Raw genomic sequence first — 17,951 nt, forward strand, 5'->3', positions numbered from 1 at the left:
GACCTTGTCGAAAGCCTTCTGGAAGTCCAGATACACCACATCCACTGGTTCTTCCCTATCCACGCTACTAGTTACATCCTCGAAAAATTCTATAAGATTCGTCAGACATGATTTACCTTTTATAAATCCATGCTGACTTTGTCCAATGATTTCACCACTTTCAAAATGTGCTGCTATCCCATCTTTAATAACTGACTCTAGCAGTTTCCCCACTACCGATGTTAGACTAACTGGTCTGTAATTCCCCGTTTTCTCTCTCCCTCCCTTCTTAAAAAGTGGGTTTACGTTTGCTACCCGCCAATCCTCAGGAACTACTCCAGTATCTAAAGAGTTTTGAAAGATTATAACTAATGCATCCACTTTTTCTGGAGCTACTTCCTTAAGTACTCTGGGATGCAGCCTATCTGGCCCTGGGGATTTATCGGCCTTTAATCCATTCAATTTACCCAACACCACTTCCCGGCTAACCTGGATTTGACTCTTATTCCCTACCCAATTCCTGTGGTCCACTGAACTGTCAGCAGGGTGAGAAGTACCACGTCCATGGAGGCTTTGTATGAAACCAACAGTGTAGTCTACAGCAGGTGTAGAAAGCATGTCTCCTTCCCTGAGGACATTAGTGTTTAATGACATTGTGGCAGCATTCATGGTCATTTCATTTCTATGGCCAACCCACACATCATTATCAGTATTATTGAATTCAGTTTCACAACTTGTCGGCCAAGTTTGTAACTAGAATAACTCAAGGGCCTGTCCCACTTGGCCGTCATTTGCACGCCATTTACACGACCTCGTTGTCTCGTTGAGACGCACATGTAGCGTGTGGGCAGCACGAGATGGTCGCGTGGATAAGCGCGGAGGGGTATGGAGTTGCATGCGGTATCGTGCGGTGCTCCAGGTCACAAAATCTTTGCATGCCTCTGGCGTGACGTATCGTGTACGCACGCGGGGGTATTGCAGTCGCACGCAGGCGTTATGGATATAAGCGCGCGCGATTTAAAAATTTGCACAGTTTCGTAGTGGTGAACACCAAATACACTACGTGGTGAACACCAAAATACACTGAACCGGAAAGTGCAAAAGTGAATTGATGCTGGATGAACGAATGACATGAGAAGGGGTGCAGTTGGTAGAAATGGAAGAGCAAACCAGATAAGCGATATATAATGCTGGAGTAACTCAGTGGGACCGGCAGCATCTCTGGAGAGAAGCAATGGGTGACGTTTCAGGTCGAGACCCATCTTCAGACTGTAGAAGAGTCTCGACCTAAAATATCATCCTGCATGTCCTGCCGAGTTACTCCTGCATTTTGTGTCTATCTTCAATTTAAACCAGCATCTGCAGTTCCTTCCTACAGATTAATTTGGTCTGCAGCTTGCTACTTTTGATTCACCTCTTTTTTTGAATAGGGGCATTAAATCTGCAGTTTTCCAATTGCTAGCCCCACTCAAGAAATTGGAACATTTTAGAAAATCTCTATATCATAAACTGGGTAAATATCATAAACTGGGTATTCAAATAACGTCACGCGCTCCAGATGGCTGTACTGATGCATGAAGACAGTTACGACCGGCCTGTCGCGTAATTGACAGCCAAGTGGGACAGGCCCTTAAGTTGTCATTCCAAGAACATAATCACTACACCACAATGTTCTAGGATATAGGAGATGGTGGTTGACTTCAGGAGGGCGGGAAAACAACACCATACACCTCTGCACATCGATGGAGCTGATGTGGAAAAGGTCAGCAGCGTGAAGTTCCTAGGACTCCACCTGTCAGATGACCAGACGTCCACGACCAACACCACAGCACTGGTCAAGAGAGCCCAGCAGCGACTACACCCTCTCCGAAGACTACGTAAAGCAGGCCTCCCCACTGCACACCTACGAACTTTTTATAAGGGGACAATCGAGAGCACATTAACCTACACACTTCCTGGTTCAGGAGCTGCAAGGCGCACAAACGGCACCAACTAGACAGGATTGTGAAGACGGCCAGCAGGATTATTGGTGCTCCACTCCCATTCCTGCTGGACATATACAGGAAGAGATGTATCAGCAGAGCCATCTCCATCATCAAAGACCCCTACCACCCATCGCATCACATATTCTCCATCCTGCCATCTGGGAAGAGGTACAGGAGCATTAGCTGCAAAACCAGCAGGATGCTCCTCAGCTTCTTCCCGCAGGCTATAAGACTGCTAAACGGATTTTGCCCCCTGCCAAAGTATCGCGCACCAACCACCAACCTGGACACACTGCAGCAGAGCCACTGTCGTGCTGCTGCCGATCGGAATGCCTGTTGATGTTTAGTAGAGTGTAGAGTGTTTAATTTGTTCATGATATATGTATTTTTATTTCTATTTATTTTTACTGCACACTGAATGGACACTGGTTGAGCAACATTTTTTTGTTTCCTCTGGGTATGTGAGTACTCAGGAAAATGACAATAACGATATACAATACAATACAATACAATACAATGTTATCACTCTTCATTACACAGTTGCAGCAAAACAGAGTGAGACACCATCCCACAAAGGAGCGAAGGAAGATCAAAGTGTAGGTGTCCTACTTGGACTCATACATTTACAATAGCATTGGCAGATGATCAGCAACAGGTCCTTTTTGCCAAAGACAACAACGGGGTGACTGCAAAAAAGATAATGGAAATAAACACTGCACAAGGTTTTCAGTTTTTCCTGATAAAGGCACATTTATCCATTTCTGTTTTGGAACAGAAACTGAAATCACCTGTAGATTTTCTCATACTATCAATTCTGGCAGCCCCAAATAATGTCCAATGCTTATATTTTACTGTTAAATATCAACATTGTGATTTTATCAGTTACGAAATGAGCTGAAAGTCTATCCAGTTTACGGCAAGTGTCTGATATAATCTGTGTATAAATGCTGGGCCATGCAGTCAAAAGGTTCTACAATACACCTGCCACGATGTTGCGACTGTTGGTTTTAGCAAGCCTTGCCCTGCTTGGTAAGTACAGCTTCAATTAGTTTGACTACAAAAAGAGTATTTTCTAATGCAGAAAAAGCTTTAGTTGTTACTGACCAGAAAATTAAATGCCAGGCAGTTGCTATTTCAAATCAAATGAGTATTGTGAAGAATAAAGTTTACTAAGGAGCTGTTGAACCAGATTTAAACTTTACGTAATTGACATCAAAGACAGCAGTCCTGGGAAAATTAGAAGGTTCCATCTCCAGGTGACAATCTAGAATGCCCCATACCCAGCAGCAAATGCAGAAGGTCCTAGCTCTAGCAGAAAATCGAGAAGGTCCCATCTCCAGTCCTGCCTCCACTTGTGATATCAGATTGGAAACTCGTGAACACAAGAACTGCTCAACCTCATTCCAAGAGAAACAGCAATGTATCATAGAACCAGAGCAACTGAATCCTGTCGAATTTTCCACCATTCCTGGTACCTTACGATTCCAAATGTATCAAAAGTATTGCAGGTTTATGTAATCAGCCTATATATCGTTGTCGACGGAAACAAGTTCACAATGCTAAACTGTATGGTGAGTAAAATTGGTCAATTCACTCAGAGCACAAGAATGGGTAATAAAGAAGACAAAAAATTTGCTTTTTGAGGCTTGAGATAGGGTGATTAACATGTAGGCTTAAGTCTGAAGAAGGGTCTCGAGCTGAAACATCACCCATTCCTTCTATCCAGAGATGCTGCCTGTCCCGCTGAAATACTCCAGCATTTTGAGTCTATCTTCAGTTTAAACCAGCATCTGCAATTCCTTCCTACACATGTAGACTTAAGTTTTGGGATCACACAAAACTCCCATCATTCTATTCATGATCCCCACCCTATAAATATCCCAGCGGTCAGCGTCCTGACACTGAAGGATGGCTAATTATTTGTACTTAGTTTCTTTCATTTGACTGTTTGGCGCAGCCAATTTTCCTAGGACTAGATAAACCGTTTTTAGTGCTGTTGCCTTGTTGTGCATATTATATTGCAGGAGCAGGACATGGTGATGATGGTTCAATTGAGTGAAAAGCACATTTATTTACATAAAGGGTAATCAAACATGGAATGAACATGAACAAATTGCATGCTACATTCAAGAGACCTTAGGGTCTTCTGTAATGGATGAACTTGGGATAAATTATCTTCTTCATCTACATTTATCTTATAAACTTGTAACTAGATAAGGGCGGCACGATGACACAGCAGTAGAATTACTGCCTTGCAGCGCTCGCGGCTCCGGAGACCTGGGTTCGTTCCTGACTTTGGGTGCTGTTTGTACGGAATTTGTACGTTCTACCTGTGACCCCGTGCATTTTCTCCGAGATCTTCGGTTTCCTCCCACACTCCAAAGACGCACATGTTTGTAGGTTAATTGGCTTGTTATAAATGTAAAATTGTCCCTAGTGTGTGTAGGATAGTGTTGATACACAGGGATTGCTGGTCAGTGTAGACTCGTTGGGCCGAAGGGCCTGCTTCCGCACGGTTTCTCTAAACTAAACTAAACTCATAAATAAGACAAATTGAACAGTTCTACAGGTTAACAATTTGACCTGGCCTGCTCTGGGACCTATTGAAAATTGAATTCTCACATTATTGATGGAATTCAGTGCCTTTTACAGACTTCCCAAATACATGAATTGAATTTTAAGATAGCAAACGTCAGTAAAGATGTAATGAAAACATTTCATTTTCTCAATGTATACAGGGCTCTGTTCAGAAAACAATCGAGTCATTGGAGGGACTGAGGCAAATCGCCATGCGTGGCCATGGCAGGTGAGAAAGATAAAACATTACCTCAACAACAACAACAAAATCATAGGCGCTCTGTAAACTCCGATAGAATGAAAATACTTGTATTAATAAGTCTCCATCACTTTTCTGTTTTCTGCCAACTTTTCTAGCCACATTTTCTGCATTAATATGAAGCTCTGTTTTTTAAAATATGATTTTAACACATGCCTGTCCAATCTTTTTTTTTCCTTGACCAGATTTCTCTTCAAGGATGGGCTGGTTACTGGTACCACTCCTGTGGAGGGACTTTAATTCGTAACAGATGGGTGCTGACTGCTGCTCACTGTGTGGACAGGTGAATGATTTTGATTGGTACTATTTGTCATTTATAACCTATTCGCTGAGATCAGCCTGAGCCTCTGCAGGTGGAGTAGTTTAGTTAAGTTTAGTTTAGAGATACAGAGTGGAAACAGGCCTTTTGGCCCACCCAGTCTGCGCCAACCATTAATCATCCATGCACTAGTTCTAGTTTGACACGCTAGGAACAATTTACACACCAATTAACCTACAAACCTGCATGTCTTTGGAATGTGGGAGGTAGCCGGAGCACATTCAAACTCCGTACAGACAGCACCCATAGTCAGGATAGAACCCAAGTCTCTGGTGCTGTAAGGCAGCAACTCTACCGCTGCACCTCTGTGCTGGTAAAATCTAAAAGAGCAACATAACCCAAAACTCCTTGAAACATTTATTAAGGCTGATTATGTGCAAGCACTAGAAATAAAATAAGATATAGTAAAACTCTGTTCCTTTGGCACGCTTAGAGCTCCTGTGAATTTCAAGGGAGCACAGAAAACGTCACCAGTGAGCTGGATCCAAACCATCGGGATTTCCAAATAATGGGATAGCAGATTATCTATGTTTTTCAGTATTGCAGAAAACTACGAAAAGTGATGTTATAAACTACTGTATCAGACCATGCACTAATCTGATTTATGTACTCCAACAACCTTATGCAGCTTTAACTCTTGACTGTAACTGTAATTTCAATTCATATATTCTTTCCAGCTCCGACTCTCAACACAACTCACTCTGGTGATCACTCAAGCTCTTGTGCATGTGTGAGCTGTGCAAAACTAATTTCACTGTGCAGTGCATACGTGACAATAAAGAACCATTGAACCATAGGCATTTGGTTCCTGAGTACAGCTGATCAGCCGTCCAGTTTTTTCGCAAACCGCCCTTTAACTTTAACACACGCACCTCTCACCCAGCTAATCAATTAGAGGTGTCTGTTCCTTTGCACAGAAGTGATGAGTCCTGTTCACAGTTGTCTTGTGAGTTAACCAGACTTATCCTGAACCCTCCATATTTTATAGTGCAAAAAATCACAACTGCACTAATTTGATCAATACACACTTAACATGATTTTGTGGTGCCATCAGTATCTTAATGTTGCGTGTTTGCTGTGAGTCTGTGAAATGTTTTTTTTTCTATCCTGTGTCAGTAAATAAGTCTACTAAATTTTCAGAGGAAGGCAATCCACTACATTCTGTGAAAATATTCCCAACCTTTTCCACCTTTGTGATTTTGAAATCTGTGTTTGTGTCTTTTTCCGAAGTATTTGGTTCTTCCCATTTTTCTCCCTTTCTCCAGATCGTTGTCTTTCCAATCTATTCATTCGGAATACTTCATAAGGCAATTCGACTGAGATTCATTTATTCCACACACAGATACTCCCTGACCAAAAACTAAATTCCAACAAGGGATCTGTGCACTGGGGAAGAGTATATGATTTTCAATAGTCTACACCATAAAACAACAACTTTTACTTGCCATCTCTAACAAAGTTTTAATCAACAAAGCCTGTCAACAAGAATTACTGCAAATTAAGACCCATGCCTATTCTTCATTGAAAAGTAGTTCTCAATTGTTGCAGCAACAACATCAAATAATTTGCACACCAATTGACATCACTGATTTACACCCAGCAATTCTATACAATAGCACATTAAATGCATGAAAGACTATCATAGAATTTACTATTGCATCCTTTGGGAAATACCATTATATTTGACAATTGATTTTCTTTTAAACCAACCTCACTGTATATAAAACAGGGCGGCACAGTGGGGCAGCGGTAGAGTTGCTGTCTTACATCGCTTGCAGCACCGGGGACCCAGGTTCGATCCCGGCTGTTGGTGCTGTCTGTACGGAATTTGTACGTTCTCCCTGTGACCTGCATGGATTTTCTCCAAGATCTTCAGTTTCCTCCCAAATTCGAAAGACGTACATGTTTGTAGGTTAATTGGGTTGGTGTAAGTGTAAATTGTCCGTAGTGTGTGTAGGATAGTGTTAATGTGGGGGGATAATTAGTCTGTGGGGACACGGTGGGCTGAAGGGCCTGTTTCCGTGCTGTATCTCTAAAGTAAATTAAACTAATAAAATGTAGGGCATTTCTTTGCTGAAGCCACCTTCCCACACATCTATCTACCCTTGCCAATCCCCTTTGGTTAAAGTGACATCATTTTTTTTCACTTACAGTGCAGGTATAACACGCCGTGTCGTGGTGGGTGATCACAACATTTATGAGGATGATAAAAGCGAACAGTACATTTACGTACAACATATCATCATCCATGAAGATTGGAATGGGGATCTTGCACTTGGGTATGTAACAATATAATATTTTGGACCAATGCATATTGTGTTGACATCAAAGTTATTTTGAATAACTTTTGAATTTTGAATAACTAGTCTATTACAGCCGCTACTTGAATCACAATCTCATAAAAGCACCATTGATGTGGAATCACCAATGACTCATGGATAACTTTGTGTAGCAAAAAAAGATATATGCCCGCACATCGATTGTTCAGTGTGCGTCTGTGTGTGAGAGGGAGACACTCATCTCCTACACAGATCTTTCACCAAAGCATTTGAGAAGATGAGTGTTACATTCAACATCCAAAAGATAAAGGTCTTCTACTAATCTACCTCACCACACCATGTCAACAACCTGGAAAACATGCACCGCTTCCCATGTCTAAGGAGCCACCTCTCAGAAAAGGCAGACATTCATATGAAATACACCACTGCCTTCAATGAACCAGGACAAACGTTGGTCAATTGAGGAAAAGGAGTATTTGAAGGTCAAGATGTCATCACTCACATGTTCATCCCCACACTTCCAGAATAGACACTATTCTGAGCTCTGTCATGGACAAAGGAAAAGATGCAAGGATGTGCTCAAAGCCATCGTGAAGAAATGCAACATCCCCAATGACTCCTGTGAATCACTGTCCCAAGACCACTCAAGTGTAGAAGAATTATACAGGATGGGATTGAGAATCTTGAGTTCTTGCATCAAGAACACATGGAGGTCCTGTGGAAATGACCAATAAAGCAGACCCCCTCATGAACTAACCATCCACCCACCCCATCAGCCACCACCTGCCCCATCTGTGGAAGAGTCTGCCGTTCCTACATTGGTCTCATAAACCAGCTCAGACCAACAAGTGGTCGTACATTATCCTTGATCCCATGGAGATGCCTCAGAACAAGAAGAAGATGCTGACACATGATCATATATATGAGCTATGAGGGCTGATTCCATGCTAAGAAGCTCCTAAGTAACAATGCTACAGATTTTTGGAAGGAAGTGAGAGCTCTTAGCAGTTGCAAAACATCTCTACCATGTACTGTAGATGGAATCTCCAGAACAGCTAATATCGCGGAGTTATGGCGACAACATTACAGCACTTTATTCAGCTGTGTCCAAGGTGACTTGTATAGGGTGGACAATACTGAGAGTAATGACTCGATGGTGATTATGTCACATGAGGTGTATCATGCCATGAACAAGCTGTCCAACAACAAAGCAAGTGGCTTGGATCATATCTCTGCTGAACATCTTAAGTATGCGAGTATGAGGATAGCTCCTCTCCTGCTATTTGTTTTACTGGCTTTATGATTCATGGCTTGTTACCAGACTCAATGTTGTCTGTCCTGTTAGTGCCGGTCATTAAGGCCAAAGCTGGTAAAGTAGGCAGCCTAAATAATTACAGGCCCATAGCTTTAGCCAGCATATTGTCAAAAGTTTTAGAAAGAATTCTGCTGGATAAAATAAATGAGTTTGTTAACTCCACAGATAACCAGTTTGGCTTTAAAGCTAAACATGGCACTGACTTATGCATATATGCCCTAAAGGAGATTGTAAACAAATATAGAGGCAAAACTCTTCAGTCCTTATGTGCTTTATTGATGCTTCCAAAGCCTTTGACCGTGTTAATCACAGAAAGCTGTTTGGTAAAATGAGTCAAAGAGGGGTGCCTGAATACATTGTTAGAATTCTGGCCTACTGGTATGCCCACCAGACTATGCAAATAAAATGGGGCAATAGGCTCTCAGCCCCATTTGGGGTTAGCAATGGTGTTAGACAAGGGGGAATTTTGTCCCCAGTCCTTTTTAATCTATATATTGATGATCTGTCTAAACAATTGAAAGCCTGTAAGGTGCGTGATTGGTAATATTTTAGTGAACCATATTATGTATGCAGATGATCTTGTGGTCTTTAGTCCATCTAGCACTGGTTTCCAGCAGCTCCTTACTATATGTTCCGTGTATGGTGTGGAACATGACATTAAATATAATGCTAGTAAGAGTGCTGTTATGATCTGTGGAACCAAAGAGGATAAATGGCTAAAATATCCTGTTTTTAAATTGTCTGACAATAATCTCAGTGTCTGTAATAAGATAAAATATCTAGGGCATATTATTACAGAACAAATGACAGATGATGAGGATATTTATAGGCAACGACGCATGCTGTATGTATAGGCGAATATTCTCTTGCATAAATTTGGTGCGTGTGCAGATGTGGTTAAGATGTCGCTATTTAGAGCATACTGCACACCACTCTACACTGCGCACCTGTGGTCGAACTATTTAAAGACAAGTATGCAGAGACTAAGAATATGATTTATTGGTTGGATAGTTCTACACAACAGACAGAATGGATAAAAATGGAGAAGGAGGATTGTCATCCTTGTAATATAGGAACGATCCTCTTTTCCCCCAAAAAACTGAATAACACAATATATAAGAAGAACCCAATTATATATGGTACAATAAGAATTTGGAAACAAATAAAATTATCTTTAAAATTAAGAAATCTATCACTGTTAATGCCAATTGCGAATAACCCTTTATTTAAACCATCTCTTATTGATAAGACATATAACCAATGGGAAAGTCTCGGAATTAGAAGGATCAGGGATATGTACGAAACAGGAAACCTACTATCATTCCAACAACTACAATTAAAATTTAAATTGAAAAACAACCAATATTTTAAATATCTTCAGATTTGCGACTTTGTGAAAAAATATATACAAGGATATCAAAAAGTAACTCCTGACTTATTGGAAGAAGCAATGAATGAATTGAAGCTGACTCACAAAAATTAATATCCTATTTATATAATAGTATTCTAAATATAGACCTACCATCGACAGAGGTACTTAGAGAAGAGTGGGAACGGGAATTAATGATAAAAATTACGAAGGTTAAATGGGAAAAATACCTGATATATATTCACAAATGTTCAATTAATGTAAGACATAATCTAATACAATTTAAAATTGTACATAGATTATATTATTCAAAAACAAGATTGAACAAATTTTATCCAAATATATCCGCCACTTGTGATAAATGTCTAGCCCAAAAGGCAACTATAACACACTCCTTAGTTTCCTGCATAAAACTTTATAGATTTTGGAATGATATTTTTGAAATACTTACAAAATTATTCAAGACAAGAATGGAACCTAATACTGAAATGATTATATTTGGTGTAATGGAAGATGGGAATAAATTGAACACATCTCAAAATCTATTCCTTAATTATGGTTTAATAATAGCAAAAAAATTAATACTTAAATTTTGGAAGGGTACATCAATACCAACGCTTAAAATGTGGATTGCAAGTATGTTGGACACCGCTCATCTTGAGGAAATGCGATTCCTCCTAATGGATAAATCAGACCAATTCATAACGAGTTGGTCTCCATTCGTCGTTTTTTTGGAATCATATGGTGCAACACAATTGTAAAAAATAACTGTTTCAGGACTGGACGAGGGTTGGTCAAGACTATAAATAATGATCTCCTTTTCTTTTCACTATTTTCTCTCTCAACTTTCTTCATTTACTCGTTTTCTTTCTTCACACACTATATATTTCACATTTTTCTATCCTTTACTATCTAACCTCTTTTTCTTATTCTCATCTTTTTTCAATGTAACAAAAAAAAAAGAAGTTGTACATAAAATGTATTATGAAAATATATATTAGGCACTTTGGTGCCATATGACTGTGCTTACTTCTAATAAAATAAAATATAAAAAAAAAAAAAAAAGACAAGTATGCAGAGACTAAAGGTGGCATATAACGATGCCATGAGAACACTGCTAAGGCAACCTAGATGGTGTAGTGCCATTAATATGTTTGTGGCTGCAGGAGTCAGTACTTTAGAAGCTATCCTAAGACACCACATGTATAAATTCATTTGCAGAATAAATGACTCTAAAAATGTGATTATTGTGGCCTTGTCAAACATAAGGGTCAGCACTACACGCTACGAATCCCAGCTGTGGAGACACTGGTATCGTTGTCTCGTTGTAGGACATTGATCATCTTTTAATCTGGATTTTTAACTTATGTATTGTGTTTTGTTTTGTTTTTAATATAAATTATGATGTTTTTATAAGTGATATACCAAGATTTTATATGTATTTATGATATTTGATATGCAATGCATTTTTAATGTAATGTTGCCCCTTGTCTGGACCTTGAGTCTGTAATAAAGTTGATTATTATTATTATTATTATATGAGGTAACAGAGGGGACTACAGTTTGAAGGACAGTGTTTAAGAGAGGATGGGTGAACAACAAGGAAAGAACCTAAAACTGAATGTAATCCTAATTGTAGGCACTCGCCTTACCATGCATTTGCAACACGAGTTAAAAATAAACAAAAAGACACTAATGCTGCAAATCCATTTTTAATAGGAATGATATTGCGCTGCTTTACCTGGAGCAGGATGTTGTCCTGAACCAATTTGTCCAGCTTGGAAATTTGCCCGATGCAGGTGTTACCTTACCAAATGGCTATCTATGTTACGTCACTGGCTGGGGCTACACTAAAAGTAAGTAATATCAGAATCATGTGCATTTGTGCATCTCTTTCCTACTCATAAATGAGTGGTTGATGGTTGGCTCAATGGCTCCAACATAAATAATGACCAGGATTTTCATCTTCACCACAATATGTAATCTGATCATGGCAAGGATTTCTGACGTTGTGTTCTTTTGCTTTTTTCAGAAGGGCTAAAGCAGCCTCTACTAGGGAGTTAGCCTGGAGGGAGTCACAGAGACTGGGCAGGAAAGGTCATAGAGTAGTATGAAGTGGTCAACAACTTTGTACCATTCTCTCTGCAAATAACATCACCATGGACTTTGCTACTTAAAATATTACAGGGCCTTTATTTTCTTATGGTGACACACAATCAGTTATCTCTCATGTCCAGCATTGCTATAGCAAATGGAGTACTGATGCCGCCAAAGCAGAGATGGTTGAAAACTTCAAATTTCTAGGAGTAAATATATCACCAGCAAAATGTCCTAGACCACGCATATTGAAGCAATGTCCAAGAAAGAACACTAATGCCTCGACTTCCTAAGAAGGCTTAGGAAGTTTGGCATGTTCCAACAACTCTCCCCAACTTCTACAGATGCATTGTAGAAAACATTTTATCGGGATGCATCACAATATGCTCTATTGAAGACCGTAAGAAATTGTAGAGAATTCTGGACGCAGCCCAGATCATCACACAAACCCACCTCCCTTCCATTGACTCCATTTACACCTCACGCTGCTCGGCAAGGCCACCAACATAATCAAGGACGAGTTGCATGCTGGCCACTCCCTATTCTCTCCTCTCCATCAGGCAAGAGGTATAGAAGTGTGAAAATGTACACTAGATTCAGGAACTGTTTCTTCCCAGCTATTATCAGGCAACTAAACCATTCTACCATCAACTAGACAGCAGTCCTGAGCCACTATCTAACTCATTAGAGACCCTTGGAATATATTTGATCGGACTTTACTGGACTTTATCTTGCACTAAATGTTATTCACATTATTCCCTTTATCATGTCTCTCTACACTGTGGATGGCTTGATTGTAATCATGTATTGTCTTTCTGCTGACTGGTTAGCATGCAACAAAAACTTTTCACTGTACCTCATACATGTGACAATAGACTAAACTCAACTAAACTGCAAATTGCTTCACATGTGTTGGAAGTGGAAGCGACAGTGGGATAACATAGAACTTGTGTAAACGGGTGATCAATGGTCAGCGTGGACTCAATGGGTCGAAGGGTGGTATGTCCAAAGTAAACTAATTAATAAAGCGACAGTCCTTATTTTCACTTCTATGTTTTTGTAAAATCTAGCTATATATTTTTCATCTTGTTTTAAGGAATTTGTGGTTTCTCAAGTTTAAAGTAAGTGTGCTTGTTTAGGCACATGCCTAAAGTAAACCAGACTGATCCCCCAGGGCTATAATTTTCTTCAAGCTCCTTGCCATGTAATGGTCAAATGGATGGCTTCAGACAAAAAGGCAATATGGTGCTGGATTACCATCTAAAATATCATGTGGAATATAATAATAACGAATGACAAAAATGCAATAGCAATACAGAATTTCTTCTCTTGATGCAGACAATGGATACATTAGTCCTACTCTTCAACAAGCTCCTATCAAGGTTGTTTCCTATGAAGTATGCTCACAGCCTGACTGGTGGACCTACTATGTCAACACAAATATGGTGTGTGCTGGAGGTGACGGCATCACTTCTGGTTGTCAGGTAATAAACTTAGTTACTCGCTTTCAATGAAAGGACATTGCAGCAATTCCCAAAGTTTAGACACCACTTACACCTCTATCTTTTATTAACTTCAACTGGCTCCCTTATCAAGTATTCCATGAGCTCCCTCTCATTTTTACTGACACAAACTTCACAATTGTTTCTCCAAAGTGCTCAACATAGTTCAGTAGTCACATAAACTGTCTCAGAATATCGTAGGTTCCAATTGCACTCCAGAGACTTGAACATTTAATCAGGGTTGGTACCCTGTGCTGCTCAGAAGGAGTGCCATACTCTTGGAGGTATCATCTTTCTGCTAAACCATAAGAATGAGGCTTTGTCTGGCTTAGTGGATGGACATAAAAGATCACTTGACTATTTTGAAAAGGAGCAGGGGAATTCTCCCCAGTGTACTGCAACTTGTTCATTGTTTTCTCTGTTGTCCTTCTCTTGCTGTCAGCAATTTCTTGCTGACATATCAGTCCTTCTTACTTCACTTCCATTATCTTTTGCAAATATTTCTCTTCATTTTCCCCAATACAATTTATTTTTGCTTTCTCTGTTCCTTCCCATTCCTTTTCCTTTATTTGTATTGCTCTTGATTTCAATTACCTTTTAAAATGTAATCATATATTTTATAAACCAGTCTGAGAAATTGAAAATAATGGTTTCACCAACTTTCCTCAAAGGGAGATTCTGGAGGTCCTCTGAATTGTGAGCATAATGGTATTTACTATGTCCATGGAGCCACAAGCTTTGGAGCTGCAGCAGGATGTGACATGTTCATGAAACCAACAGTATGGACCCGCTTCTCAGCTTACATCAGCTGGATCAATAATGTACGTTAGCTTTTGATTTCCATTATAATTTTATATTACATACAAGATGCTACTGCAGGCACCTCTTATTTTATGTGAGGGTTACCTTCTTAAAAATCAGCGCTTATCTCAAAAATGCATAAATTAAGCATAAGAATGTATGTAAGTGGTACAGGTTAAAGGAAAAGCCATATAAGCATCTACATCACATAATAAATAGTTTATTTATGACCAGCATTATTCTTTTACCTTACTCATTAATAAAGAAAAAAGTTAATAAAGTAAAAACAGAGAGTCTCTAATGTTAAAAGATTGACGGGAGAAGATAAACAACTTCAATATTTTGGTTGATGGAGAAAACAGAGTTTCACACTAAAAAGATGTGTGAAATACAGCAAGTTGAAATAAACATGCACCAAGCAAAGATGACCCATACAAAAAGTGAGAAAGTGGTAAGTGTATTGTACAGTATCTTGCAAGGCATCGCACGTGACTACACTGATAGGCGTGAATTTGAGTGCGTTATTTCAAGAATACGAGTGCGTAAATTAGGCGTTGGTATTAATTATACAAGCACACTATTCCAAAAATGTATGGATCAAACACGCATAAAACGTGATATGGCTGTATTCTGATTTATTTCACCTTGCACAGAGCTTTCTGTGATGAGATCATGGGATCTCATCTTCATTATGGCTTCCTTAATGATTATCCATCCATTTAAATCTGAAATTACTTACAAAAAGGGAAATGGATTGGGGGAAATGCAGAGATGCTGATTAACACGATAAATACACGCAAACAAGGGAAATACAGCCTCTAGTAAATGTCCAAGCAATACTAAACATCAGAGGTGTAGTCAGGGTAGAAACGCTGTAAAGTCTCCAGGAAATAAGGTAAATGTGTTTTCCCCCAATGTTCCACTGAAGTTGCAGCGAGAGATTAGAAATTCAATAGACAATAGGTGCAGGAGTAGGCCATTCAATGTGATCATGGCTGATCATCCCCAATCAGTACCCCGTTCCTGCCTTCTCCCCATATCTAGGTATGTTGCAAAACCTACCTGAATCGTCGCTGAGAATCTACCCCAGCCCGTGTGCGCGATTTTGGCGCTGTTTAGAGGGGGCGGGTTTAAAACGCGATTTTTACTAGGCTGTTCCAATCGAAGATGTTCAGCCTAGTAAATCATTAACGAAAAATCGCTGAAAGACCCCGTCGCAAAAGGTATTATTAGTTTTATAGGCCTCGAATAATAGTTATAATAGTTTTAAAATCACTCTCTCAACCCGCGACCTCTCGCAGCCCCAGGGTTTTATAAAGCAAACAATTAAAGGTATGTACCTTATTTTTACATTAAAAGGGGCTTCTTAAGACCCCTTTATACAAAGTTTACTATAGCGAGTAGTTCATTTTGGGCTCTTTATATCCCGCAGTATTTTTCTGGGCATTTGAGGGCACAAATCCAGCGCAATGTGAACGTTCTAAACCAGCGCGTTCACAGGAACCCACTAGAAAGCTGATTTAAAATGGACTTTAATTTACAGCAATTGAACACTAAATTCCTTCCATTTGGCCTATAAATTGATGTAAATGAGATTTTAAAATCATGTTTTATTGTGAATTATTTGTGAATATTACTTGGACACTTAGGCTATTTAAAAATGTTAATCATTTATTAAGAAATGGATAGATGTTTAGATCTAGTAATTGAAGTTTGAAATTAGCTACAATTGGGTAACTAACTAATTATATGCTTTAATTTCAGGTCATCCAAGTAAGATTATTTTATATTTGTTTCAGAATGGTTCAATCTATGATAACTGAAAATTTCATTCAGTTCTCTTAATTTTTAAGAAGGTTATGGGCTTTTGACTGTCCATGATCACAGCTTTTTTGTTATGTCCATAGAAAATCAATAGGGAACAAGATGCTAATTTCCGAGTATGAAAATGGCCATAACCTTTTTATTACTTGAGATATGAAAGTGAATTAGGTGTCAAATTAAACTTATTTTTATGCTTTATCTGATGGGATAAATTGCAGACTTGATTTTTTAAATCTCAAAATTTTGTAACATTGCTACCATATCCATCTTTAAGAGCCCTATCTAGCTCTCTCTTGAAATTCTTAAGGAAATTCTACCCAACTCCACCTCACCCAACACATCTGTAAGTCATGTTCCTGTTCAAACCCAGATCAAAGCATTTCAGAAAAATTAATGAAAATCATGTTTTATTTTCCAGAAAATCGCTTATTATTAAATGCTGGATTGCAACGGCCAAAGTGCAACGTGCAGCCAATACATCTATTTCCATTAACTGGATTAAATAAAGCAAGAAAATAATATAATTTTTCCTGTTTGTTGCCTCTTGATATTGATATATAGTGTCATAGTCGTACAGCGTTGAAAGAGGTTCTTCGGCCCAACTTGCCCACATCGAACAACATGTCCCATTTCATTCACTTTACATTTTATATATATTTTTTACGTTTTTGGCACTCCATGGTGCTTTAGAGACATGGGAGGGGTGTCATTAGTGGGCCAGGGGTGTATTGAAGTTTTATTATCTCGTGACCTCTGTTGGTCTGGAAAAACTGATTATCCAGAAAGACTCTGGAACTGAGGGTAACAGAAAATCGGTGTTCAATCTGTAAATTTTATCCCTCAGAATACTCTCTAGTAGCTTTCCGGCCACAGATGCTAGGCTCACTGGCCTGTAGTTCCCAACTGTTGACCTGCAGCCCTTCTTGAATTGAGACACAACATTTGCCACCCTCCAATCTTCCAGTACAGTGAAAAAGTATGAGATAAGGATATAAGAATAGAAGATGCGCAAAATGTGAAACCAGAGGAAGGAGTATACATGGATGTGGACGGGGGGGGGAAGGGGAAAGGGAGAAAAGAGTGTGCATCCAGGTGAAAATTTGTAGCAGGTGCTAAATTCATTCAAATATCTACAGCACATTCGGAAAAACAGATAGAGACGTAGATAAGACATTATTTCAGCCTTTGAAGATATGTTAGTGATGGGAAAATAAAACCTCAATCCTGATTTTAAGGCTGATATTTTTGATTTGTGATCATGCTAGTGTGATATCAATTTAAATATTCACATTTTCAACACTTAATATGTAAAATGTTGCGGGGAGTACTGCAATTTCAAACATCCTATACTTTGAATGTGATTGTAAATAAACCCCTAGCTTCCCTTTCATTTGAATGTAAAAGATCGCAAAAGCATTCATTGAGGAAGAGCAGGGAGGTTTTCCCTGATGTCCTGTTCAATCTGGGCATCATCAGGCTGCTGTTTGCAAAAACTCGGTATGCAAAAATCGACTCTCACATAATACATATTACAAAGTGATTATACACGGAAGTACCAATGTTTTGGACATCCAGCAGTTGTGCAAAATGCTACATAAATGCAAATTTATTCAGTTTATTATTGCACTAAATGGAGGGAAGCGTG

General features: G+C 39.2%; 2 protein-coding genes across 2 annotated transcripts in view; one reads left to right on the forward strand and one right to left on the reverse strand.

The window, feature by feature from the left end:
* Window positions 1-17,951, reverse strand: part of zgc:113184 (uncharacterized protein LOC553745 homolog) — a 127,727-nt gene that overhangs the window by 107,531 nt on the left and 2,245 nt on the right. The gene's annotated exons all lie outside the window — the stretch shown is intronic.
* On the forward strand, window positions 2,936-16,828 carry LOC129714653 (chymotrypsin-like elastase family member 1). Its single transcript, XM_055664383.1, has 8 exons — window positions 2,936-2,993; window positions 4,703-4,770; window positions 4,986-5,083; window positions 7,273-7,398; window positions 11,802-11,938; window positions 13,518-13,663; window positions 14,353-14,502; window positions 16,725-16,828. The coding sequence occupies exons 1-8, from the start codon at window positions 2,954-2,956 to the stop codon at window positions 16,740-16,742; spliced, it is 783 nt and encodes a 260-aa protein (XP_055520358.1). The 5' UTR covers window positions 2,936-2,953; the 3' UTR covers window positions 16,743-16,828.

This window comes from Leucoraja erinacea, chromosome 40 (genome assembly GCF_028641065.1).
Source record: "Leucoraja erinacea ecotype New England chromosome 40, Leri_hhj_1, whole genome shotgun sequence".
In the NCBI taxonomy this organism is placed as follows: Eukaryota; Metazoa; Chordata; class Chondrichthyes; order Rajiformes; family Rajidae; genus Leucoraja; species Leucoraja erinaceus.